At 42.2% G+C, this 27,532-nt stretch overlaps 1 protein-coding gene across 2 annotated transcripts; it reads left to right on the forward strand.

Moving 5' to 3' along the window:
* Window positions 1-252: 252 nt before the first annotated feature.
* On the forward strand, window positions 253-17,080 carry MATCAP2 (microtubule associated tyrosine carboxypeptidase 2). 2 transcript variants are annotated; one of them, XM_069960343.1, is made up of 7 exons: window positions 253-549; window positions 7,005-7,681; window positions 11,061-11,204; window positions 11,971-12,103; window positions 14,609-14,914; window positions 16,134-16,231; window positions 16,740-17,080. In XM_069960343.1, the coding sequence occupies exons 1-7, from the start codon at window positions 525-527 to the stop codon at window positions 16,896-16,898; spliced, it is 1,542 nt and encodes a 513-aa protein (XP_069816444.1). In that variant the 5' UTR covers window positions 253-524; the 3' UTR covers window positions 16,899-17,080. The 2 variants fall into 2 exon arrangements, with proteins under 2 accessions (XP_069816444.1, XP_069816445.1); XM_069960344.1 differs by lacking the exon at window positions 7,005-7,681.
* Window positions 17,081-27,532: the final 10,452 nt, after the last annotated feature.

Genomic DNA, 27,532 nt, shown 5'->3' on the forward strand with positions numbered 1-27,532 from the left:
TATTTTTTTATTTATGCTGCCTTCGGCAAGTTCTCAATATGTATGATACCTTCAATTATGACGCTGGTGAGACAATGCACTGACATATGTCACTCTAGGCCACTGGTTGCACTACAGTTCTTCAATGTATCAGCACCTGAGCCAGGGATTAGTGAGCGTTGGTTGCTTGTAAAAGTTCAGCTGAAGAATGAATTCCTTTTTATTTGCCTTGTGACGTAGTGCAGCTGTTGCCACGGAGACCAAGGTAGAGCTCTAAAGCACTCCAGCATGAAGCTACCACTGTTGTCTTCAGGAGAGGAACAATAGCCACCGGCTGAATATCAGGATAGAGCCTGGCTCTCTGTCTGCCTATCCCCTGGAAATAAACCAGAAATTCTCATGCACTGCACCAAAGTCATTGTCCAAATGTCTGCATACAGCAAAATGCTGGCCCGCAGTCAACACTCCAACTAATGATCCTCGTCCTAAGCCTAGCTATCGTAATAACCTATCACATATAGCTACCGAGGAACTGGGAAGAAAAAATGCTGGAATCTATCTGCGTAACTGGTAAGAATACTGCTGCAGTAAAACAGTCCATAACCAAGGACTGATCTCTACTCGTATGCAGACATTACAATTTTCTGTTTTAGCATTTGCTGCTTTCTTTCTATTGACATTGTGTATGGGGTGCACAGAGCGTTCTCATCTGACGCAGTGCAGCATAGGATAACACTCTGCCTGTTTATTCCTGCTTACCTCCGAGGTCTAGCTCTAGCTTGGGGTTTTAGCCTTTATATTTACAAAGGTTGTTTCTTGCATGCACCCTGTCTATCTAGCGGTCTGTGTATATAAAATTACATGTGTCCATGTGTGGAAATACACCATATTTCAGTACGCAGAGGGTCTCTGCTTTCTTTTCTAAATGAAAGTGCTTGGTTTGCTGACTGTGTGAGCTGGATCATTTACTCTCTGTGTGAAGGCTACAACAGTAACATATGCACAAGGCAATTGTGGATTTCAGTTGTTTTCCTGTGGGAGACTGATTACGTACATTTTTTTAATAATACTTGTATTCAACTTTTGAAATAATAAGGGGGAAAGAGGGTACAGAAAAAGGGTTATAAAGGCATAAAACCATCTTTAGACAATCAGGATTTACAAATACAAAATGTAAATCATGGGCAAGGTATACATGAGATATGCATTCAATAGTTTTCACTTATCAATCAAGTTTTTAGGTAGGTACTTTGTCTTCCATTTAGGAAGTTCTGTAGGTCCTGAATAACATACAGAGGGAGATTGGGAGAGGATATAAGGAAGGGTATGGGCACCGGAAGAAAAGGAGAAGAGGGGGTAGAGACCTGACCACAAGTATATTACTGATTTATGTTGTAGCAGTGGTTATTCGTGATGGATCCTTTCCAGCCACCCCCTGCTCTAGCTACCATGTGGTGTTGTTTTCCCCTTATGTTTAAAGGAAGAATAGGAATGAACTTTTCCTAATCCTAATTCTTTTCATAACCAGTTCATATAGAATAAGTATAGTATTTTCCCTAGAAAAGTTGCATAGTGGGTGGGCTTTACGAAAACTAGCAATGCAGGATGGTTTTGCTGACAGTGACCAGTAGCATTCTCTTCTCCCTCACTAGTTGTATGGTAAAGTCAACTGGGAGAATGCCAAATAGATACCATTAAGGCGTAAGGGAACAAGTGAGGTGGAGATGGGTAGAGAGGAACATTTTGACCTGATTCCAGAAGATTTGATATGTTCGCATGACCACAGGCAATAAAGTAGATGGGTGTGAGGGGGCAAGTATGATCCGTGGTGTTGCCGATAAATAAACCTCTATGGGGAGAGATGTAGGCTCTGTGAACAATTTTATATGACATTATTAATAAAATGCTGAGGGAGGGTACTTTAATGATAATTAGGCTTATTTGTAAACGTGAGTAATGATGTTAAGGAATAGGAAACGGCTGCTTTTAGTCCAGGTCTTCCAAGCAGTATATAAGAGTGGATTTCGTTTCACTTCCAGGGGAAGTTCAGAGTGAGAGGGGTGAGGGAGATTTAAAAGGGAGAAACTGTTGATCTAGGGAGAAATTTGTGTATAATGAGGATTGGGACACCCAACCCCCCTATCCTCAACTGTGCCACTAAATTATATTATAGGACGTCAGGGAAATTGATGCCTCCATGAGACATGTGCTGCTGAAGTATATATAGTGCTATTCTCTGCCTTTTATGGTTCCATATGATGGAACGAAAATGTGCTTTAATAAGTTTTATATCCTTTGGGCTGAGATTGCAATATCACTAAATTGATCAGGTTGGCCCTGCCCATAAAGAAAAGAATAAAATGCTGCCATGTAGTGAACTGCATATCTAGGTACTTCCAAACAGGCTGTGATGGCTTTCTGGTTATTGTAACCCTTAGAGAAGGTAATAAAGATGTGGACCATTCAAAGTCATATTGCAATGTCCACAATGGTTTTGCAGGCCCTTTTAGCAGGAGAACTTTGTATTGGGAGTTGAAATACAGATATCTCAGTAAGTGGTCAATAGTTAGATTGGATAATGGGGGGGGGGGGGGCTGGGGGTATCCTTGGTGAGCCCCAAGGTAGATATTTATAGGGGAGAGTTGTATCTGTTTAAAGTCAGTACAGTTTGGAAGCATTGTTGAGAGGTTGATAGAAAACAGAGGAAGTAATTTCCAAATAATCTATGTCTCAGGACTGTGCTCAGGAAGGACAAGTTGAAAGCCTTCTCTGCATCTAATCCCAACAACGTCATAGTTGGACTGATCATGTACATTTATAAGATTTAAAGGAGAAGTCCAGCCAAAACTATTTTTTAATATGTTATTACTTATGGAAAGTTAGACAAATTTCTAATGTACATTAATTGTGGGAAATGCACATATAGGGCTATTTCCCTTAATTTAGTAGATCAGGGAGACTTTAGATTCTCTGAAATACTGTGACGTCACGAACAGGGGGTGTAATTCCAATGGAGTGTCCAGCAGGGGGTGCATTGAGTCATTGAGTACCATTGACTACTATATATAGTGCACCCCTGCTGGACACTCCATTGGAATTACAATGCATGTGTATGTAAATGTAATATACAGTATGTTTTTGATTGAATACATTTATGGAATACTTTGGGGAGCAAGTGTCCTTGCTCCCCAAAGTAATCCATAAATGTATTTAACCAGTACATTTGGAGGGCATCGAGCAGGGAGGCAGAGATGTGCCTATGCGTCTACCTCCCCCCTCCCTCCCTGCTCGGTGCTGCTGCCACATATACACAGTACTACTCCTCCCATTATCTGCTCATAGTATGAGCAGAGGATGGGGGAATATTACCTGTGCTATCCCCATAACGCCGCCGCCACACAGCTGCTCCTCACAAGGGCTTCAGCATGCCCCCTCCGCCGCTCCCCCTCCTAGCTAACAATTTCTAACTATCCCGCCGCTCACTGCTTCTCTCTGCCGCTCACCGCCGCCACTCTCTGCCTCCCGGTCCGCACTGCAAGCCGGCCGGGCACAGGAAGCACCCCCACCCCGCAGGGAGCACGGCGCTCCCGGTGCTTCCTGTCCCCGGCCGGCATGCAGTGCAGATCGGGAGGCGGTATTTGGGAGCAGAGAGCGGCGGAGAGCGGCGGCCAGCAGCGGGATAGTTAGAAATTCTTAGCTAGGAGGGGGAGCGGCGGAGGGGGCATGCTGAAGCCCTTGTGAGGAGCAGCTGTGAGTCGTCTGCGTTATGGTAATAGCACAGGTGAGGAGCAGATAATGGGAGGAGTAGTACTGTGTATATGTGGCAGCAGCAGCACCGAGCAGGGAGGGAGGGGGGAGGTAGATGCATAGGCACATCTCTGCCTCCCTGCTCGGTGCCCTCCGAATGTACTGGTTAAATACATTTATGGATTACTTTGGTGAGCAAGGACACTTGCTCCCCAAAGTATTCCATAAATGTATTCAATCAAAAACATACTGTATATTACATTTACATACACATCCATTGTAATTCCAATGGCGTGTCCAGCAGGGGCGCACTAGATATAGAAGTCAATGGTACTCATTGACTTCTATATATAGTGCGCCCCCTGCTGAACATTCCATTTTAATTACACCCCCGGTTTGTGACGTCACAGTATTTCAGAGAATCTGAAGTCTCCCTGATCTACTAAATTAAGGAAAATAGCCCTATATGTGCATTTCCCATAATTAATGTACATTAGAAAATTGTCTAACTTTCCATAAGTAATAACATATTAAAAAATAGTTTGGGCCGGAATCGTCTTTTAACATGTAAAAAGAACAAACCCTTTGGGAAAGCAATGCAACGCAATAAAAAAATTAGACTAAAATAGGTATAGGTTCTAACTTTATACATATCCTGTACCCATGCATATCATTCCTTTGCATGTAGAAGTGCCTATATTACAGGATAATACCAATAATACATAGAACCATGCAGTTCAGCCTTCTTCCCTGGTATTGGCCTTTGATATATTTATACATAACCCCTCAGACATCCTTTTTCTAAACTAAATAACCATCATTTGTATTATATTTATGGTTACTGTAGCGCACCTATTCCATTTATTACTTAGGTTGCCCATTTTTGAGCTCACTTGAGGTCCACTAGGTTTTTCTTGTACACAGATGCCCAAACCACAATATTCTAGGTGCAGCCTAGCTAGTGAATTATACAAAGGTAGAAAGATGCTTTAGTTGTGTGCATCTATGCCGCTTTTGCTACACCCCATGATCTTATTTGCCCTGGCAGCAGCTGCCTGACAGTTGTTACAGTTACATTTACTGTCAACTGAAACTCCTAAGATTCCCCCCCCCCCCCTCAACATTTATAGTGTATTCTATCCCTAACAATGTAAGAGTGGATGATGAAAGATGCATTACTTGTACTAGACCACTGAACCAAGTTTATATATCTGTCATTACCTATTAGTTTTCATCAAGGTGTAATCTAATTCTTTGTAATAAGATAGGAGCATTCAAATTGATTTGCTTGTTTGTTCAGTGTCACACAAAGCGTAACATCTTTATAGAAATGGAAATCTAATGGGTTATGAAGTGCTGCTACCAGAGATGAGCATACACAACTATTTTGCTTTGAATTTAGCAAAAAACTGAACTTGTTAAATTCCAATTTTTTTTGGTTGTTGCTCTGAACAAATTAGATACAGAAGCGGGGACTCCTGTCAAAGGCAGAGGTCCCTGTTCCTGCATATCGAGCAGTTAGGCATACACTGCATACTCGATTTGCATACCCAGCAGGTGTGTCAGGGTGCCCAAATAGGCAGCAGTGCAATATGCTTGCCACTTACTCTGCACCCAGCCCTGTGATGTATGTATAACTTTAGAGGCAGGTGTAACATTGTTTATGCCACATGGTAAATGGTGTAATTTTAATATGCAAAATACTATGGCAGAAATTACCCCAAGCCATATAACTTAGTAATATACTGTTATCACCGATAGTTCTGACTTCAGTGTGCTTTCCCATCATTCACCACTAACAGGAAAATAGAAAAAGTACACAATGAGTGGGATGTATTAAGCAGTCTTACAGTAAGATTGTCCTCTGCTGCCCATAGCAACCAATCACAGCTCAACTTATATTTTACCAGGGTTCATGAATGATTGTCTCCAGCTCTCAGGCTCCTCCCACTATACTCCGAAACAAAGCATCATCCTCTGATGTCATAGGAGGCTTTGCTGGATCTTGTCTCTGAGCTCTAGCTCCACCCCCAAGTGACGTCACAATCTCTAACCAACCCCCTAAGTAAAACCCATTTAACCAAACATAAATTATTTAACTTCACAAGGTGATGGGCATCACAGGAATTTATATTCATTGAGTGTGTATGTGTAAGAAAATAGATGAGCAAGGCAAATATTCCATTTTCCATGGCAAGGAAGTTGGGATGGCATTTACCTTTTACCTATTCACCTTTAATGTCCTTATCTGACTGTTAATGATAACCCTAAATATATGTGGGGAGTCGGGACCTTAATTGTGCAATCAATCCGGCTAGAGATGCAAAAAAAAGTCTGTAAGTAATAGAGTTCACCATTGGCAAAATTCCTTTAAGAACTAATAAAGATATTGTGGATTTATTCCACCCCCATAAAGATTCATACTCGAGTTTTAGTACAAATTTGACTTGCTGTAGCATCAATTTATGTGCATCTAACAAACCTGCTTTGCCTGCATAAAACACATGAAATAATAGGACTAGAGCCAGGACAAGGACTAGGCAGAGTATTGGACTGCGTAGGGCGTCACCTCACAGCACCAAGAGAAGGGGCACATTTTTATTGAAGGAAAAAAAACACATTTGCTGGTGAGAAGACAAATGCTCACTGGCACAGTAGGACAGAGAAGAAGCAGTAAGTAGTGTAGTTCTAAGTAAGGTGACTGAGGTTACAGGTTACTATCAGATCCCACTCTGCCCAAATTGGATTGCAGTGGGACAGTCTTTTTCCGCCAACAATCTTATATGTTTCTATGTTAAAGAGAAACATATTATAATTTTCCATTTTACTATAATATAAAATAATTCTTAAAATCAGTTTTTATTTTGGCCATTTCCCAGCAATACCCTGCTCATCAGCTGTACAAAGAAAGGTGACCTCAGTATATAGACAACAGAGGTACAAACAATAGGGTACAAACAATAGCTTCTGCTCACAACTCCTCTTCTGCAGTATGAGCCCACAGAGCATGCCTACAAATGTGTCTCATACAGGGAATAGGGTCTGGATATGTTCATTGTGTCTATGTCCATGAGTCTTGCTGTAAAGCATCTCACTAAATGGTGTTAAAAACAGCTTAGGAAAGATTGTAGCCCCCATAATAATGTACTACAATGAAAAATTACTGTCAGAAAATAGAAACGCATTATAAAAACATTTCAATGCTATGAAGTACAAATATATTTGTATACTTTTTGATTTACCCATTTATATTAATGGTATATTTATATCTATTGTAGAAAAACTCCATTGGCCTAAAAAGGAACTGTCACGAAAATCTGTTCTAAATGTGGAAAAAGTGTGTCATTTGGAGAGTACAAGAAATACCCAAGGGCTGTCTGTGAGTGTTCTGCGAGACACATTTACCACTGGAACCAGCAGTTATAACGTTCTTCTTCAGAGCAAAGAGGAAAAGAAGCAACAGTCTCCCAAAGAATCATGTGTGGCCCAAAACAAAAAGCGTAGGAAAGGAAGCAAACTCTCCAGTACATCACGCAGCAAGGAGTACCATAAAAGCCGTATTTCTTCCCAGGCCAACTCTTGGATGTGTGCTAGAAAGAATGCTTCAGGTTTTACCTCCAAAGCTAGAGCAACCAGTGCTAAATATCCACAAAGCATCTCTGTGGCTGGAAACAGCATAGGATTTTCACTAAGGCCCAAAATCAAGACCAGGAGAAAACATTACTTTTCCAGCCTGACAAACAGAAAGGAGCCTAACGTTCCACAGACAAGGGAAGATGTCCCTGGAAAGAAATGTTGTATTTTAAATGCAATAAAGCCCTTAAATGTCGAAAAAGAGAAAATTAAATTTTTTAAGTCTGCATTTGTTTACAATCCTCAGTTTGAATATGCCAATCCTGCACTGCCAAACGTCTTAGCAAAGCACAGCAACGCCTCCGACAAGTTTCTGAAACAGGTATAGCTACTTGTTGTCTGTAATGTTATAAAGATCAGTTTATGTAGCCTCCTTCTTATCACCACAGACAGAGCAGGATATCTCATCTTAGCCCAATGTGCAGGGATCAGCACTTATTTGCAATCCCTTTACATAGCACAATTAGTCAAGCAGCCGAGCCACACAAACATTCACTGTATTGTTTTTGTGTCCATTTCAGTGCTTTGTTATTACAAATTATCTGCGTAAATGAGTGTTTTCAGGAATGCTCATCAACGGTAATCGGCCAATGTAAAAGGGCCTTTAGACCTGGTGGTGAGAATGAAATCTGCAAGATTTCAAGATTATTTTATAATATAGAGAGTAAAATGCAAGATGATAGTGATGTTACTTTTTGGAGCAGTTTGGCTTGGAAGCTCATTTTAAAATTAATGAAAGCTTAATAATAGGGCTCACAATCTAAGGCTATGTTCACACTACGTAAAACTACGGCCATAGTTCTCGCCGCAGAACTACGGCCATAGTTATGAGGAGTGGAACATACCCTTATTTTCAATGGGATCCCGGCCGGAGTGTATACACAACGTATGCGCTCCGACCGGGATCCCATACGCCACCGGGAAAAAACTGACATGTCAGTTTTCTGCGGCCGGAATTCTGTGAATTCCGGCCGCAGAAAGACCTGTCAGTTCACACAGTGAAGCGAGCGGCTCCTGTGTGCTATGGGAACCTCTGATGTGGGCGCACGCTGATGCGCCCGCATCAGAGCTCCGCGGCCGGAGAGATCATCCGGACGGTATTTAAGGTCATGGAACGGCCGGTCTCTGTGAACATAGCCTAAATCTGTATGTTTTGGGTGTGGGAGGAAACCAGAGTACCCAGAAGAAACCCATGCAAACACAGAGAGAACATACAAACTCTTTGCAGATATTGCTCTTGGAGGGATTTAAACGCAAGGCTACAATGCTAACCACTGAGCCACCATGCTGCCCATTATTATTATTATTATTATTATTATTATTATTGTATTAGGTTGCTAACACAGAAAAAAAATGAGTCCAATTAAGTGGGGTATTTTTTTCCGAGAAAAGTTTAGTTTTTAAGTATAGTTTAGTATACTGTAGTATACATCAGTATAGTATACATCAGAGGCCTAAAATATAAAATAGTTTTATAGCACAAAATTTCCAAGATAACAAAATGCCTTATGTTGTTGTACAGTATATGTAATAATTAATTGTTATGCCAACTTTACATAGTAACATAGTTAATAAGGTTGAAAGAAGACAAGAGTCCCGTATGTTCAACCTAGGGAAACCCTACTGTGTTGATCCAGAGGAAGGCAAAAACCCCTATGAGGCAGATTGACAGTTTCATTTTTATGTGTGTTTAGAACTTTGGAGCAGATTTACCACAGGCTTGCATTTTATACGCTAGTCTTTAGCTAGGGCCTGTTGGAGCAAGTTGCTACAAATGTATTCATTTATTATCTTGGCACATATTCATACACTTGCCTTTTACCATCATGGTGGAAATTCAGTATAGGGTCAGACATTTTCTATGTTTTGTTTATAAACTGAGGGGTATGATAGTGGCTATTTAAAGCGACTCTGTACCCATAATCTGACCCCCCCAAACAGCTTGTACCTTCAGATAGCTGCTTTTAATCCAAGATCTGTCCTGGGGTCTGTTCGGCAGGTGATGCAGTTATTGTCCTAAAAAAAACAATTTTTAAACTTGCAGCCCTGTGCCAAACTGCCGTGGCCTAGAGTATGTGTGCATTAGGCTGGCACAACCTCTATATCCCTCCTCCCTGCCCTCCTCATCATTAGGAATGCCCCAGGCAGATTTTCTCCTATTCATCAGCTGTGAGAACACAGCACATGGGCTGAATCGTTAAGACACCTGTGCAGTGTTCACTGCAAAGGAATAGGAGAATACCTGGCAGTGGCATTCCTAGGTATGAAGAGGGTGGGGAGGAGGGATGGAGGGGTGGTGCAAGGTTAAGGCATAGATACTCTTGGTCACGGCAGTTTGGCACAGGGCTGCAAGTTTAAAAGTTGTTTTTTAGGACAATAACTGCATCACCTGCCGAATGGACCCCAGGACAGATCATGGATTAAAAGCAGCTATGTGAAGGTACAAGTGGTTTGGAGGGGACAGATTGTGGGTACAGAGTCGCTTTAAAGTGTCACTGTCGTGAAATTTTTTTTGCAGAAATCAATAGTCCAGGCGATTTTAAGAAACTTTGTAATTGGGTTTATTATCCGAAAAATGCATTTTTATCATGAAAAAGCAGTTTGAAGCTCTCCCCCCTGTCTTCATTGTTCTCCTATGGAGAGAGCTAAAGAAAAGACCAAAACAGGACAACAAAGAGTTAATCTACAAATCCCTCACCCGTTATCTCGTCTGACCATCGCCAGTGACCTGTCTGAGCTCTGATTACAGCTGTCACCCAGCTCCGTGCCTGTAATCCTCTGTTATCTGCTTTCTGCTGCCGGCTAACTCCCTCCTTCCTCCTCCCCCCTCCCCTCTCCCTAGAGCAGACAGGGGACGTCTCCTGCAACAAGTCACAATTTTCTGATTTTTCAGAGTGGATGAAAAAGAGGAAGGAGGGGGGGACCTGGGAAAAGGCTTTTTACATGCAGATAATGGCAGATTTGGCTAATAAACCCAATTACAAAGTTTCTTAAAATCGCCTGGACTATTGATTTCTGCAAAAAAAAAAAATACGACAGTGACTCTTTAACAATGCCATGGTCTTGGGTACTGCTTACTGTAGCAGTCTTATGATGAGGGCTATTTTGAGCGTTTTTACAAGTTGGGATTGTGTGTATATGATAAATGCATATTTCTGAATTAATAAAAATTATCTGTCGGTCACATTTTGCTACATTTTTTCTATCTTCGTATCCTGAAGATAGACCATTAAAGGGAACCTGTCACCCCCCGTGCCGGGGTGACAGGCTCCCGACCCCCCGTTAGAGCCCCATATACTTACCTAATCCCGCCGGGTCCCGCTTCTGGAGATGGTCGGGTGATGAAGATCTGAGAGATGAGTCCAACGCTCATAGAGAATGACAGGAGAGTCCAGCGCTCCGTCATTCTCTATGGGTGTTGGACTCATCTCTCAGCGCGCGCAAGGCTGCAGCGGCTGAGATCTCCGTCACCCGACCGGATCCAGAAACGGGACCCGGCGGGATTAGGTAAGTATATGGGGCTCTAACGGGGGGTCGGGAGCCTGTCACCCCGGCACGGGGGGTGACAGGTTCCCTTTAATGTAAAAGCCCTGGAAAACCCATTAGACAATGACCTGGTTTTGAAGTATAAATTCTATGTTTTTAATGAGGCTGTAAAAAAAGAATAATTTAATTTGTTCCCACTTTGATGACTTTTATAGGCTGTTAACATCATGCTAAAAGCACTAGACAAGTATGGCAGCTATGAGAAATTTGAGCAAGCCACTGGAGGATACCTTCTGCCAAAGAGTCGAATATGGCATCAAGTTAGAAAATACATGGAAAAAGAAGGATGCCTGGGCGAGGTGAGTTGCTTGTTACACTTTTCAAGAACAATTTGTCCCCTCAACACCTGTTCTTTTAAAGACATCAGCCCAAATTTATCAACCTGTGTAAGGGTGCTCTAAGGGTATTTGCACACTACCAAATAGGGGAGACATTTCAAGCAGAATCCGCACTGCTGATTCCTCTTGAAATTCTGCTTATCCCATTTATTCAATGGGATTTCTCAAACGCAATCTGCATTCCGCTCAAAGAATTGACAAGTCAATGCGATTGTTTTCCAGAAATCCAACTAAGTCAATGGGGCAGGCAGAATTTCAAGCGGAAGCAGCGGTGCAGATTCCGTTTGAAATTCTTTGCCTATTCCATAGTGTGCACATACCCTTATACAGTGCAGTACTGCATCAACCAGAGTTGTTATTGGTTGTTATGGGCAACTTTTTTTTGAAGATTGATAAATCTGGGCCATCTATTTTTGGTGTTATTTTTGATTGATCACTGAATAAAGAGCAGCTGTGCATCCCGCTTAACAATAGTTGTACTTCTGGGGGACTAAAAAATGCAAGTGACATCTCTGCTGTCTGCATAGACAATGGATTTGTGTTCTTCAGCCATTACAGGCACCTGACTGATGTAAAACGTTACACTTTTTCTTCAGTAATTATGACTAGAGGAGCTTTTTAGAAATGTATGTTGGACAAAATTTGACAATTTGTATCTCTTGGTTTTAAAATGAACATTTTGCTTCTATTGGTGCATAAAATGACAATGTCGATCTATATATTCCAGATTGTTGTTCACCTTTCAGACGATTTGCTTTCACGGGCTTCTATGACAGTTGTGAATGGTCGACCAACACTGACTATCAATATTTCCACTGCCAGAGAACAGTGGCTTGAGGGGATGCTAAGACATGAAATAGGTAAAAGCCTCCCCAGGTTCATATCTTATAGTGCTATATCAGTATGACATGGAAGCTAAGTATTTATTATTGCTTACTTACCATATTGTGTCAATTAGCTCAATTCTGAGCAGGCAACATCTGCAGAGTGCTCCTCTGTGCAAGGGCAAAGACTGCAAGATATTGTACAGCTACATGAATGATGGGAAAAATAACACAGGCAAAAACTGCCCTAATACTGCCAAAAGGCAATTAGTGATACCAATTTATTAAGTCTTCATAAAATGCCTTGTGTCACATCTATTGTCCCATTGATTTCAATGTTAGAAAAGTAAGTGGGATGATAAAATAAACAATGGACACTGACGAGTACCTAGTGCTTTGGCAAAATAATTTTTGTTGTTGTTTGTAATCAAAATGGAATCCCACCATCTTTTGGAGTCAAGGCAAAGATTTCTAACATTCTCTTTTTACATTTTCATTATGGGGCCTTGCGTGCATTAGGATTTTTTTATTTTTATTTTAGCACAAGCCTGCAAGATATCAAAACATGGAAAGGTCTGAAGAGTTTCTGAATGTGTTGTATATGAACCCTTAGTTTAGCAAAGGAGCTATCTCCTAAAGGGCTGACAGCTGCTGCGATTAAACATTTCTTCTAATGCCTATCTGTAAAAGAAGAACTTTACTGCTATGTGTACTGTGAGTGCCATCAGCTCACCAGATGCTACCATACACAATATGCAGTCTTCTCTGTGGAGGTACATCTGCTCTGTTTCAAGAACAGAGATGCATATAAAGAATATTATTAATTTCCTAATATTTAGTAAGATTGTTAGACAATCACGGAGTTGGAATTTGTTTTATTCCATTTAGACTATGTGCACACACTTTTTTGGCCCATTCAATTCCACAAAAAGCCATTTCATGCCTAAAATATGTAAAATATAAAAAATAAAATATGTTGTAAAATATGTTAGTTTTAGACATGAGCAAACCTCAAACATGCTCGGGTTCGTCTAAATCCATACGGTTTGCGTTAGATTTACGATGGCTGAAGAAGTTGGATGCCCTGAAAAACATGGAAAAGCCTATGGCCTAAGGGCTGTATCTAACTTCTTAAGGGTCCGTTTACGCAAACAGATTATCTGACAGATATCTGCCAGATTTTTGCAGCCAAAGCCAGGAATGGACTATAAACAAGGAAGAGGTCAAAAAGGAAAGACTAAGATTTTTCTATTTTTCAAATCCATTTCTGGTTTTGGCTGCAAAAATCTGGCAGATATCTGTCAGATAATCTGTGTGTGCAAACGGACCCTTATGCTAAGTTTACACGGAGCGTTTATCGGGCAAATTTTTGCGATAATGATCGAATTCGAACGATAATCGTACGTGTAAACGCGGCGAACGATCGAAAAATCGTTCATTTTGATCTTTTAACATGTTAATAAATCGTCGTTCGTAAATCGCAAAAAATTCGCCGATCGTTCTGTGTAAACAGTCGTCGCGCGATAGTCCGGCCGCCCGCCGCCCGGCCCCCCGCTCATCCGCAGCCCCCTGCGCGGCTCGATCGCCACCCCCACCGCTCCGATTGCCACCCCCGCCTGCCGCCGCTACGATCGCCCACCCGACACCGCTCCGATTGGCTGAAGGGGAGCTGTTTGAAATTCCCGGCTCCCCTCTTCAGCCAATCAATGCAAGGCAGCACTGATTGGCTGAAGGGGAGCCGTTTGAAATTCCCGGCTCCCCTCTTTAGCCAATCAATGCACCGCAGCACTGATTGGCTGAAGAGCGGAGCCGGGAATTTCAAACGGCTCCTCTTCAGCCAATCAGTGCTGCCTTGCATTCATTGGCTGAAGAGGGGACCCGGGAAGTTCAAATGGCTCCCCTTCAGCCAAGCAGTGCTGAAGAGGAGCACTGATTGGCTGAAGAGGAGCCGTTTGAAATTCCCAGCTCATCTCTTCGGCCAATCAATGCGCTGAAGATGGGAGCCGGGGATGTCGGAAGACCTGCTGCGCGGAGCAGGTAACGTATGCTCTTGGCAGCGGCGGTGGGGGCTATCGGAGCGGCGGGGCGGAAGCGATCGGAGCGGCGGGGGGGGGGGGGAACGGAGCGGCGGCGGGGGAGCGTTCGGAGCGGCAGCGGGGGGGGGGCAATCGGAGCGGCGGCCGGGGGGGCGATCGGGGTGGCGATCGGGGCGGCGCAGGGGGCTGCAGTTGAGCGGGGGGGGGGGGGGGGGCTGCGGGCGTGCCGGGCTGCGGGCACGCGATCGCAAAACGATTTTTTCGTACGATATATCATACTATCTAAACGCTGATTGTTATAAAAGAAAAATCGTTACTTAGAAATCGTTAATCGTACGATTGGGCGAATTATCGCTCCGTGTAAACCCAGCATTAGCCAACGATATTAAATGCAGAGCATTTGGGTTTGGACGATCCTGAGGGTGTTCAAGGCTTGCTCATTTCTAGTTTGTTTACATTCTGTATAGCAAAATAAAATATACAACTTTTGATTGTCTGAATGCAGGAACTCATTATTTTCGTGGAATGAATAATAATCAACAACTTTGGAATAATAGCGCTGGCCGAAAAAAATACGGACTTAAACCAATCAATCCTACAGAAGAAGGCCTTGCAAGCATTCACAGTGTGTTATTTCGCAAAGACCCCTTTTTGTGGAGAGCCGCACTCCTATACTATACAGTTTACAAAGCCAGCCATATGTCCTTTAGTGAACTATTTCAAGATGTGGGTCGGTTTGTTAAGGATCCAAACACAAGATGGGATTACTGTGTCCGAGCAAAGAGGGGATGTACTGATACATCCCAGCCAGGTAATTACAAAAATTCTACTCTACAAATATATTTCTTTAAGAGAAACAGATCACCGATCTTAGGGAGACCAGCCAAAGATAACACTGTAGGCTGCTGGTTAAAGCGCTCAATGCAGTGAAATCCTAGGTGCAAGGGGTGGCTCCTGTAGGGAAACCACCAAAACCACCATATTAAGTGGCTTAATAAGTCAATGTAATGTCAAGGGAAAAACCCAGGCAAGGTATCCATCCACAGACAGCTGTTTCGAGTGTTGCTCCTCATCAGTGTGGAGCAGGATTCTGGCTAGGTGGGAGCAATGCCTAGTAGAGCCATAAGAGAAACTAATCACTGATCTCAGTGGGACGAGCCAAATGATAACACTACCGGCTGCTGGTTAAAGCGCTCAGTGCATTGAAATCCTAGGTGCATTGCTTCCTGGGAAACATGAGTATGCAAAAAAAAGAGCCTATGGAGCCTCATTTAAGAGTCTCGAAACACAGGACTAGCCAGATATCCCTCCAGGAAGGAACCAGCCAAGGGGTGACTTCTGTAGGGAAACCACCAAAACGCCCATATTAAGTGACCCTATGAGTCAATATAATGACAAGGGAAAAACCAAGGCCAGGAATCCATCCACAGACACCTGTTTCGGGGTGTTGCCCCTCATCAGTGTGGAGAAAGGGCGTTAAAATAACGATGTCGGAAGACAGTGAGCGGCATTGCATTAAATTCAATGCAATGCCGCCCCTGCAGAAAAGAACAGACGCTGATTTCATTTCAATCAGCGTCCGTTCTTTTCTTAAAAACAACGCTGTGTGAACATAGTTATGCCAAGGGTGTGTACAGAGAGTTGACTGAATTCAAGGAGTAATAAACTGCACTTCTTTCTAGTACATATTTATGTAGAAGATCATAAACCTTCTTAAAAGTATAATTAACCTTTATAAATTTTGGTTTTACCTTTTTTCTCTAATAAACAGAAAAAGATGCAGAAATTTTTTTGGCCTAATTACCAATGGCCACATGATCAATTCCATGGTGTGGTTTGCTTGCAAATACCTGAGGGAATGATTAATATGCATTAGATTTAGGGCAGAATCTGCACTGAAGTCTGAGCGAAATTTTACCCATGTGAATATAGCCTTATCTTTTCATCTGTACAGCTATAATGGGTATTATTATCCTTATTAGGAATTGTACTTTGTGAATGTTTACATTGACTTTTCTCAAAACTTTCAGGTTGTTTTAATAAAGACCAAGTATACCTTGATGGGATTTTACGGATTTTACGGCACAGAGAAACAATAGATTTCCGCCTTCTCACAGCTATGGGAAAGGTAAAATATATAAGCATTATACAGTGTAAGAATCTGACATCAAGCCTGTTGACATTTAAATATAATAATCAATTTGGATACTCTTTTTGTGTATTGAAACCTTGTAAAAATCTGGTAAAAAAATTTAAAACTACAACAATTTTTTAAAAGAGGAAATGTAAAGAATGTAATAACATTACGGTAAAATAAAAGTGATAGCATGTAGTAATAAGGCTTTTTCACATAGTTCCTGTTTTGGGGCTTATTCCCACGTCCCAGCAGCAGATTTTACGCTGTGAATTTGCAGCCAAATCCACTTTGGATCCTATGCCTTTTACTTTCAATGAAGATACATACTCGCAGCGGGATTTACATCCTGCTGGGAGTATGTATGTGAAAGCGCCATTAAACCCCCACCGGCCGGAGCATACTTTACTGCCTCCCCGCTCTGGCTGTATCCTCATTGAAAATAATAGGCATAGGATCCGTCCGTGTGAATTTACCCTTACTTGCAACCTGTCATTAATAGGTTTCCTATGAAGATATAGAACGCTTGAAAGACCTTGCTGTTCTCCAAAATGCCAGAGTTCCTCAGTTCCTCCAAGACAGAGGTCGATACATGGAATATCTAGAGAAAATCATGCAGGTAAATGATCTGACTGATGATGAACTAAGAATGCTGATCTAAAATCCACCACAGAAGGAAGCAGGACACAGTGCAACTATAACTTCCCAGCAATTGAATAAAATGCACAATGAAAATGCTGAGCTTGACACCTTGTTCTATTGATTTACATTTTTGTATTCTTTGTATTAACGGTTCTATTCATAAGTTGAAAGCAAAATGTGTTTTAAAGCGTTGCTATGTATAATGGTAAAAATAAAAAATATATTATTTGGATTGTGATGCTGTCATTGTGGGTGACAATATTTCTATTTGTCTGTTCTGTCTACTTCATAGTACATTTCGAAGACATATCTGTGTTCAAGCTTTAAAGGGGTTGTCTGGAGAGTAGAAAAAGGATTACCTGTTCTTACAACACCCACATAATATTCAACAGCTGCACAGTTTTGCTGCAATATTGTGTCACTTTGGCCGCACACAATGATCAAAATCTAGTATCCACCTCCTCTCAGAAGGTCTGAGACATGGGGAGCACTGGGGAGCAGAACAGGTAATACATTTTCTGTTCCATGAGCACTTCAGTGTCCTGGCAATACCTTAAGAGTAGCCCCCCCCTCCCCCTCCCCCAAACCCAGGGTTATCAGAATTGGTGCTCCACACACAGTATAATGCCCTGAAAGTTCCCCCACACTGTATTAAGAGCCAGAATACATACAGTAGTTGTCTTATAACACTATTTCAACCATACAGTGATTACAAATTGCCTCAAAACTGCTCTGAACAAAACAAAGATATCACCAATGATGCCATTACATAATACCACACAATGACCATTATCTCTACAACCCTATAACAAAGCGCAGTTACATCCATTGACTCACAGAGTCTGTCACTTTTTTCTCTTTCTCTCCATCCAGTGTGGGCCACCTTGAAGTCTTCCCCCGGCTGTAAATCCTATCTCCAGAATCTACCAGAGAAACATTTTAGGCTTCAACACATACAGTAGTTAGGTCCTCTGTGTCCACATAGTTTTAAAATGTGCTCCTGTGCCCCCACTTAATAACAAGGTGTGCCCTGTGCACCAGTATAGTAGAAAGGTATATAGGCACCTCTGTGCAGTCCCCATATAGTATCAGGCCCCTCTGTGCAGCCCCAATGAAGTAAAGAGAGCTGCCCGAAGTAGTATAGACCCCAATATTATGCCCCAGTAGTATACATACCCCTGTGTGCTGCCCCCAGTAGTATATAGTCTCCCTGTGTGCTCCCCCAGTTATATATAGCCCCCCCTTGTCCTCCCCTAGTTATATATAGCCCCCCGTGTGCTCCCCAGTCATATAGACCTCCTGTGCGCTCCCCCAGTTATACATAGCCCTGTGTGTGATCCCCAAGTTATATAGCCCCCCCATGTGCTCCCCCACTTGTATATAGACCCTCCGTGTGCTGCCCCACTTGTATATAGACCCTGTGTGCTGCCCCACTTGTATATGGAACCCCTGTGTGCTCCCACAAATTATAAAGACCCCCACTGTGTGCTGTCCCCAGTTATATAGAGACCCTATGTGCTCCAGCTCCCATGTAGCATATAACAAAAAAAAACATTGAAAAAAAATATACTCACCCGGGTCCAGGTTTCTACTCTTCTCTTCACTCTTGTGGCCGCGGCAAGTGTGTTACCTGTGGTCACAAGAGGCCCGCTATCTTCTTGCGGTGTCAGCACCTCAGTGACGTCTCTCGAGCGCCGAAACCACAAGGAGAGCACAGCTTCTTGTGACCGCAGATCGCTCATAGTTACAATGCAGAGTGCAGCATCTGGCGGGGGGAGCGCCGCAGGGGGTGCCATGGATGGGTAAGTAGTTGAATTACTTACCCATCCCAAAGGCGCCCCCCCCCCCGACAGGCTGTCGGACGGAGCCCTGTGCGACCGCCATGGTCGCGCAACGCAACAACCGGCCTGCTCTCAGGGGGGGGGGGTGACCTTTAACCAGTGGGCCCAGTGGAGATACACCATTTGCTCTCTGCTTACAGCGGCCCTGGATTGCAGCCCAGACAACTACAAAAGGTATGGGTAGTCTCATTGCTTATATATCGCTATGTATCCATGTTAGCAGCATGGGTCATGTTTTCTAGCTAACAGTTTCCCTCTAAATTACAATAAATAGAAGGGATTTTCTTCATTTAACCAACATTTTCAAGCTCCACACTTGTGATCTCCTACTACGTAAAGCACAAAAGTACCCTATGGCCTAGAAGAGGTACTAAAACTTTCTACAGTATGTGGAAACTTAGGGACACATTTATCATCTGCAGTTTTTCTTTTTGTGCTTATGTAGTTTTTTCCCTGCAAAACTTGCCTAAAAAAAACTAAGCCAGAGTAGGAGTGGAGTACTGCTGTGCAATTTTTTGCTCAGAAACTAAAAAATAGCACAAGATAAATATGGCTTATAAAGTAGCTAACTAGAGATGAACGAACCTTGAGCATGCTCGAATCCATCCGAACCCGAACTTTCGGCATTTGATTAGCGGTGGCTGCTGAAGTTGGATAAAGCCCTAAGGCTAATGGATATAGTCATTGACGGTATCCATGTTTTCCAGACAACGTTAGAGCTTTATCCAAGTTCAGCAGCCCCAGCTAATCAAATACCGAACGATCGGGTTCGGATGGACTCGAACCCGAACCCGGGTCGCTCATCTCTATAGCTAACATTAAACCACTCTCCCCTCCGATTAAAAAAAAAAGACGAAGCCATCATAAACTGCTATAAAAATGGTATAAACACTTTGATAAATGTATAAATTTACAAAAAATCTCCACAGTGACAACTGTGACAAATTTATTTTATTCTGACAAAAAATTGCCCACCCATAAAAAACACACACATAAGACATGTTAAAAACTGTTGGGAGGAATCTGGTACCTTGGAAATGTATAAAAGATATATTAAATATCTTTAATATATCTTCTACCCATTTCCTAAGTACCCGATTCATCCCAACAGTTTTTAACATGTTTAATGTGTGCATATTTTTTTGGGGTGGGCTAATTTTTGTCAGAATAAAATACATTTATTTATCAACTTTATGAGTTTACACTGTGGAGATTTTTTTGTTTATATGATTAGAGATGAAATCATATAAGGGTATAAAAACCTTTTTTTATTTTGATGTTCTGATGTACGTTTTACCTTGATAAATGTTACTTAAAATAATGGTCTAAAAAAAAAAAAAAAAAAAAAAAAAATGTGCCCCTTGGGGTATGATCACACTGAGCAAATGTGGCGGAATTCCGTGGCGGAACTCTCTGCCGCAGAATCCGCCTGCCTCAGTTTAATACTGTTTCTCAATGGAAGGGCTCACACGCCTCCGCGTGTCTCGCTCTCCACTCAAAGAATTGACATGTCAATTCTTTGAGCAGAGAGTGGCAGAGAGAGTGGCGAACAAGCACTCCCCTAGAGAAACAGTGTCACACTGAGGCAAGCGGGATTTCGCTGTGGAATTCCACCATATTTGCTCAGTGTGAACATACCCTTAGTCTACAAATGCACCAGACAGATAAATGTTCATGCAGCCATCTGCAATTCATCTGCTTCATTTCTCTGGCGTGTAAAGGCACGGCAGGCAAACTAGCTGAACGGCACTCATTTGCAGCCCCCACGGCCAAAAAATTGATCGCTCTAAAAGGACCCTAAGGGTCCATTTACAGAAAGATTATCTGACAGATTATCTGCCAAAGATTGTCTGGTTTTCATTTTTGGTTATCAATTTTATATTGAGATTATTAAAAGTTACATTTTAGATCTTATCTTTATATACCCTATCTCAGTGAATTTTGTTAGTATTTTGTTAGTGGTTTTTGTGGCATTGTCTTTGAATTTGAAGTGATCTGCCAAAGATTTGAAGCCAAAGCCAGAAACAGACTATAAACAGAGATCCGATCATAAAGGAAAGCCTGAGATTTCTCCTCTTTTCAAATCCATTCCTGGCTTTGGCTTCAAATCTTTGGCAGATAAGCTGTCAGATAATCTTTCTGTGTAAATGGACCCTAAATTTGTACTATTGGTTAGCTTAAAGAGGTTGTCCAGGCAAAACTAACGTATCTCCTATCCACAGGATAGGCAACAAGCTTTGTTATGACTAAAGTGTTGTGTCCCATCACGGGTGTGGCTATTGGTTACACCCTTCGCAAAAGCCTGTACTTTCTTGTAAGTGGTGATGTAGTAGTGATAACATTTCCCCACCAAATATATATATATATATATATATATATATATATATTGTTTGCTTTTATGTCACATGGATCTGTGAACCAATGAGAGTGTCTTCTTCTGTCCTATCATCTCTTTCTTTACTTCTTCTTTATGCACTCTTCACCCATTCACAGCACACCTTACAGGGAGCTGTAGATAGGAAATCACGTTGGTAGAGGAAGTGTGTGTGTCTTTTGGTATTGGACTTTGTAGGTTCGGACTCTCACGTCACCCTCCTCTCTGCTCCTCTGATTCTTTTTTTGTACCTCTCAGCACGTAACCCAGTCAGCACGACCGTACCACTCTCTACACTCTCACCACAGATCTGGATCCAGAACCATTAAGTGTCTTATTCAGTGTAAAAGTATCCTGTCAAGGTAAAGCTGTATGTTCTTCTGCACACAAGTACCTTCAGAGTAAACAGATCTTATTTATGGTAAAGAGACTCTGTGATTCTTCGTTCCGCACCAACACAGTATACACGCATTCCTTGGGACATTTCCCCTTTCTGTTGGTGGTAGTGCCAATACTCCGGGTGGGTCACTGTTCCACTCTGGACCACCATGATAAAAACCCAAGGGACCCTGTAGCAGCCCGGCAGGTCACTGACCACAGGGGAACAAGGTGTAACCGGCCCTTTCAAATAAAAGCAGGTGTACCACCATACCTGTATGCCCAACCAGCACTGGCGTCACAACATAACACTCTAGGGTCCGGCTACATCTCGGCCAACCACCATAGAGCTGGCGTCACACTCTACCACCTAGCAAGTGACTGGCCGTATCACCTCCATACTAGCGCGGGGGTGGGACATCACAGAAGCGGGTAAGGCATGTGACCCGCAGCTCTATTCATTCCTATGGAGTCGTCAGAAAGAGTGAGTACAGTCAAGGCCCCTTTCAGATCTGGTGGAACAGTGTAAAATAAACAATACATGTAGAGAAAAGTGGAGAGAATCCTGGCGCAGACACATAAGTACATCTGGGCCTATATCATTGATATCACTTTCTAGATGTCTTATGCGTAGGGTATGTAAAATGTGAATGTGTTCCATGCTTCAGTTCTGTTTCCGTTCCACTAGCGGATTCAAGCATGGGAATCTGAGTCACAGGACCTCAAGTTAAAATGATTATAAAGTGTGGAATTTCAGCCGTTGAAAACTAACACAATGTCAGCACTGAGAGAAAAGAAAAAAGACACATTAAGGAATTTGGCACTTCTATGACCCAGTAGCATAGAAAAAACAGAGAACAGTATTCATTCCTGTGTTTTAGCCTAAGGAAAGTTATAAAAGCAGCTGCAGTACGACTGTCACATATTGTGAGCACTGTAAGTAGCTGCAGTATTAACCCTTTACTATAAGTACATGTAGGAGGTTGGTCCATCATGTACTAAGCTAGTGACAGCCTTGTTAACCCCTTTATGTGTGGTCAGTTTCTGGCTGTTGGTAATGAGCCTAGGGGTCTAGTGGTAAACGCATTGCTGGTGTAATGGCACAGCAATAACTTGGCAGATACAGTTTTTACCTGCATACAGTGAAATTCTTTAAAGGGAATGTATCGCCTAGGTTTGCATTTACTGATTAGATCTAGATACTGAAACATGTTTTTTCTTTCTAATCGGTTTCTATTTTCTGACTGTAATTTTTATACAGGCTTTCATCTTTACATTTAGTGACATGCTTTATGGCAATCCTAGTCGACATATACACAATTATTATCTCTAGAACAACACTTTGTATGGGTCACACTTGTGACCTTTTGTGACCTGAACAAAGGTCATTCCACAGGGAGGGGGAAGCAGAAAGGCTTTTCTCTTTTCCATCTACTGGCATCACCTTTTGCTGTAATGCTGTACGAATCACTTAAGGACCCATGATGTATAGGTACGTCATGGGAGATTGTCACTTAAGCACCCATGACATACCGGTACACCAGTGGGTCCGGCGGCGCTATGAAATGAGCTCAGGAAATATTAAGTAATATTAAGTTATTAAAGGTCATTGTTAAGTGTTTGCATAATTTTTCTCGCACTTTAGCTTGTTTTTTTTGGCAGCTATTTACACTGGAACTTTGCACTTTATTTCTTGGTAGCTGCTATTTTGTATTTGATTATACACTGCTCAAAAAATAAAGGGAACACTCAAAAAAGATCTGAATAGATTAAATATTCTCATTGAATACTTTGTTCTGTACAAAGTTGAATGTGCTGACAACAAAATCACACAAAAATCATCAATGGGAATCAAATTTATTAACCAATGGAGTCCTGGATTTGGAGTCACACACAAAATTCAAGTGGAAAAACACACTCCAGGCTGATCCAACTTTAATGTAATGTTCTTAAAACAAAATGAGCCTGAGAATCGTGTGTGGCCTCCACGTGCCTGTATGACCTCCCCACAACGCCTTGGCATGCTCCTGATGAGGTTGCAGATGGTCTCCTGAGGGATCTCCTACCAGAATTGGACTAAAGCATCCGCCAACTCCTGGACAGTCTGTGGTGCAATGTGTCGTTGGTGGATGAAACGAGACATAATGTCCCATATGTGCGCAATCACATTTAGGTCTGGGGAACGGGTGGGCCAATCCATAGCTTCAATGCCTTCATCTTACAGGAACTGATGACACACTCCAGCCACATGAGGTCTTGCATTGTCCTGCATTAGGAGGAACCCAGGGCCAACCGCCATGTCACATGTGCTCAGTGTAAACCTACCAGAAAAACAAAAAGAAGTCCAACAGCACCTTGAAGATTCTCCTGATAATGGCCAGCAATAGGATAAAGGATGCACGCAGGTATGCTCACAATCCTAGGTATAAGTACTACAAACTTCAAAAGAAAAGGTTTCCCACAGCATCCAGGATGAAAGTAGTGTGTTTATTCACACATCAGGGTGCACAAAAAAATGCAACGTTTCGGCCGAAATGTTGTATTTTTTTGTGTACCCTGATGTGTGAATAAACACACTACTTTCATCCTAGATGCTGTGGGAAACCTTTTCTTTTGAACTCAGTGTGAACCTGTCATCTGTGAAGAGCACAGGGCGCCAGTGGCCGCAACAGATATGTAACATGGCCCCTTTAACCCCCGCTGCCCGCAGGCCCGAGCCGGAGCATACATCACCTGCTCTAGGCTCCTGCTTGTGAATTCGCCGCAAGAAATCCGCTGCGGATCCGCTACGTGTGAAGGCACCCTTACACTACCAGGATCCACAGCGGATCCTGCAAACTCGCAGCGTGAAATCCGCTGCGGATCCGGTACGTGTGAAGCTACCCTAACATTAATAAAAGGTAGGTTTGCACAAAAAAAAGGTTAGAAGACTAACTTGTTCCCCAGTGTCCCATGCTCTATGGAAACTAGAGATGAGGAATTCGCTCATCCAAACGAAGTGAAGAGCTTTACTTGATCAGCGCTCTGCTCATCAAGCCCACTGGCTTTCACTCCTGCTCCAATCCCTGACGCTCCACCCCGGGTGCTGGGGAAAAGATGGATCCAATCCAGAGAAACTAAAAGAAGTTTCCCAGGATTGGATCCAGCTTTTCCTGGCATCCTGGGAGGAATGGCAGCGAGCGGAGCAGCGCATTGATCAAACAAAGCTCTTCTAATTGAAACGTAAGATAATAATAATAATATAACGCTTTTATTTGTATAGCGCACACAGATTACGCAGCACTTTACACAGTTTCGCCAATTATTGCTCCCTGTCCCCAATAGGACTCACAATCTAAATCCTCCTATCCGTATGTTTTGGGTGTGGGAGTAAACCGGAGTACCCGGAGGAAACCCACGCAAACATGGAGAGAACATACAAACTCTTTGCAGATGTTGCCCTTGGTGGGATTTGAACCCAGGACCCCAGCGCTGCAAGGCTACCATGCTAACCACTGTTGTTAGTTTTCCTTTAAGGCTAGAATGTGACAATTGCCATTTTAGATTTGCTACATCCACAACTATAACAGAAACACACAGTAAATTCAGCATGTGTTAAGCGCTCTTGTCAATCGAGATGTACTAACAGAATAACCCCTATCATATGCTTTTTAGGACATATGGACATCAGAGGTACTTGGCAATCCTCTCTGTGTCTGAATGAAGGGATGCTCTTAACCTCTTAAGGACAGAGCCCAAAATGGCCTTAAGGACCGGAGCAAATTTCAGTAATATGACCTGTGTCACTTTATCCATTAATAACTTCGGAATGCTTTTACCTATCCTGCTGATTCTGAGATTGTTTTCTCGTGACATGTTATACTTTATTTTTCTGGTAAAATTGAGTCTATACTTACAGCCTATCTTTATGAAAACCCCCCAAATAATGTGAAAAATTGAGAAAATTTTTTCTAACTTTGAAATGTTGTGCTTGTAAGGACAATGGATATGACACATAAATTAGATATGAAATAGCATTAGCAACATGTCTACTTTATGTTGGTAGCATTTATTAAACTTGCCTTCAATTGTTTAAGACAATAGAAAGCTTCAAAGTTTAGCAGCATTTTTCCAAATTTTCACAAGAATTTCAAAATCTGATTTTTCAAGGGAGCAGTTCAGGCTTGAAGTGTATTTGAGGGGGCTGTATTTTATGAAGCCCCACAAAGCACCCCATTTCAGAAACTGCAACCCCCAAACTGTTCAAAATCATTTCTAGAAAGTTTTTTAGTGTGTTACAAAATTGAAAATTTCAATTTTCTTTGCAGAAATTATATTGTGATCCAATATCTCTCTTAATAGAAAACCTATTTCCAGAGAAATGCACCCCAATTTTTATCGCCCCATGTCTGCAGTTTATAGAAATACACGATATGTGGCCATATTGTGCTATTTGATGCAACCACAAGCCTCAGATGTAAAGGAGCGCCTAGTGAATTTTGAAGCCTACTTACAATTGCCCAATTTTCAAAGTACCACTTCTGGTTGGCAGAGGCTCTGGGGTGCCAAAACCTAACAAACAACCCTAAAGGGACACCATTTAGGAAACTACACCCCTCGAGGAATGTAACAAGGGGTATAGTGAGCACATGGACCCCACTGATGACAGACACAATGTGCCGTGAAATTTAAAAATTTTATTTTTTTACACTAAAACTTGGTCTAGCCTTAAATATTTCAGATTGACAAGGGGTTAAATAGAAAAAAAAAAAACTATAAAAGTTGTAGAGCAATATCCCCTGATTACAGGAATACCCTACATGTGGACACAAAGTGCAAATCCGGCGCACGGAAAGCCTCCAAAGGAAAGGAGCGCAATTTGGATTTTGGGAGCTGGATTTGGCCAGAATGGAGGACGGAGGCCATGTCGGGTTTGCAGAGCCCCCCGTGCTGCCAAAACATTGTAAACCCCCCATAAGTGACCCCATTATGGAAACTACACCCCTCAATGAATGTAACAAGAAGTATCGTGAGCATATGGACCACACTGGTGACAGACACAAATGTGGAACAATGTGCCGTGACTATGAAAAATTAAATTTTTTACACTAAAACGTTGGCGTAACTTTGAATTTTTCATGTTCACAAGGGGTTAAAAGAAAAAATAAATCACTAATAACGTAGAGCAATTTCCCCCGATTACAGGAGTACTCCACATGTGGACACAAAGTGCAAAGCCGGCGCACGGAAAGCCTCCAAAGGGAAGGAGTGCAATTTGGATTTTGGATGCTGGGATCCAGTGTCAGTGCATCCCTATGAGAATACATACACGCAGCGGGATTGTTAAATTCCTATATTCTCTAGAGCAGTCATCTGGGATCATTTGGATAGTGGTTTGAATAACAGACAATAACAGGATGTTGCCCCCAAGCTGATCAGTGGCTTGGCCCTCCACTTCCTTGCTGAGTGATACATAAAACAGTTCTGGAATGCAGAGAGCTTGCTGCATACAAAACACCTTAATGCCAGGCAATACTACAGTGCAGGCTAGTAACAATGATTTCATTTCACCGCCCATATAAGACTAAGGAACCCGTCACCATGAAAAAGCTACATAAGCTATCGGCATCATGCTATAGAACAGAAGGAGCTGAGTGCATTGATATATATATTTTTATGGGAAAAGTTTCAGTATTATTTGTAATTTCTTGATTTAAATCTCTGATGTTTCCTTGCTAAAGAGTCCAGTGTATTGGATTACACTGTCCAGAATGAGAAGTCATTTTAATCATTATGAAATAAGTAATAATGAATCTTACCCCCCAAATATATATAATCAATCTGCTCAGTTCTTCCTGCGCTATAACATATTTCTATAGATGAGATAGCATTTTCTTGGTGACATGTTCCCTTTAAAGCGGAACTATCAGCAGGTTAGACAAATCTAACCTGCTGATAGTCCCCTATTGTGCAAGGGGTGCCAAGGAGGAAGGTATGTGTCTTATCTTCCTCCTAATGGCGATCCACGATCTCGACCGCTTATTGTGCATATTCATATACGCATAGTTAGCGGCACAGGAG

The sequence above is a fragment of the Dendropsophus ebraccatus genome, chromosome 2 (genome assembly GCF_027789765.1).
Source record: "Dendropsophus ebraccatus isolate aDenEbr1 chromosome 2, aDenEbr1.pat, whole genome shotgun sequence".
NCBI lineage: Eukaryota > Metazoa > Chordata > Amphibia > Anura > Hylidae > Dendropsophus > Dendropsophus ebraccatus.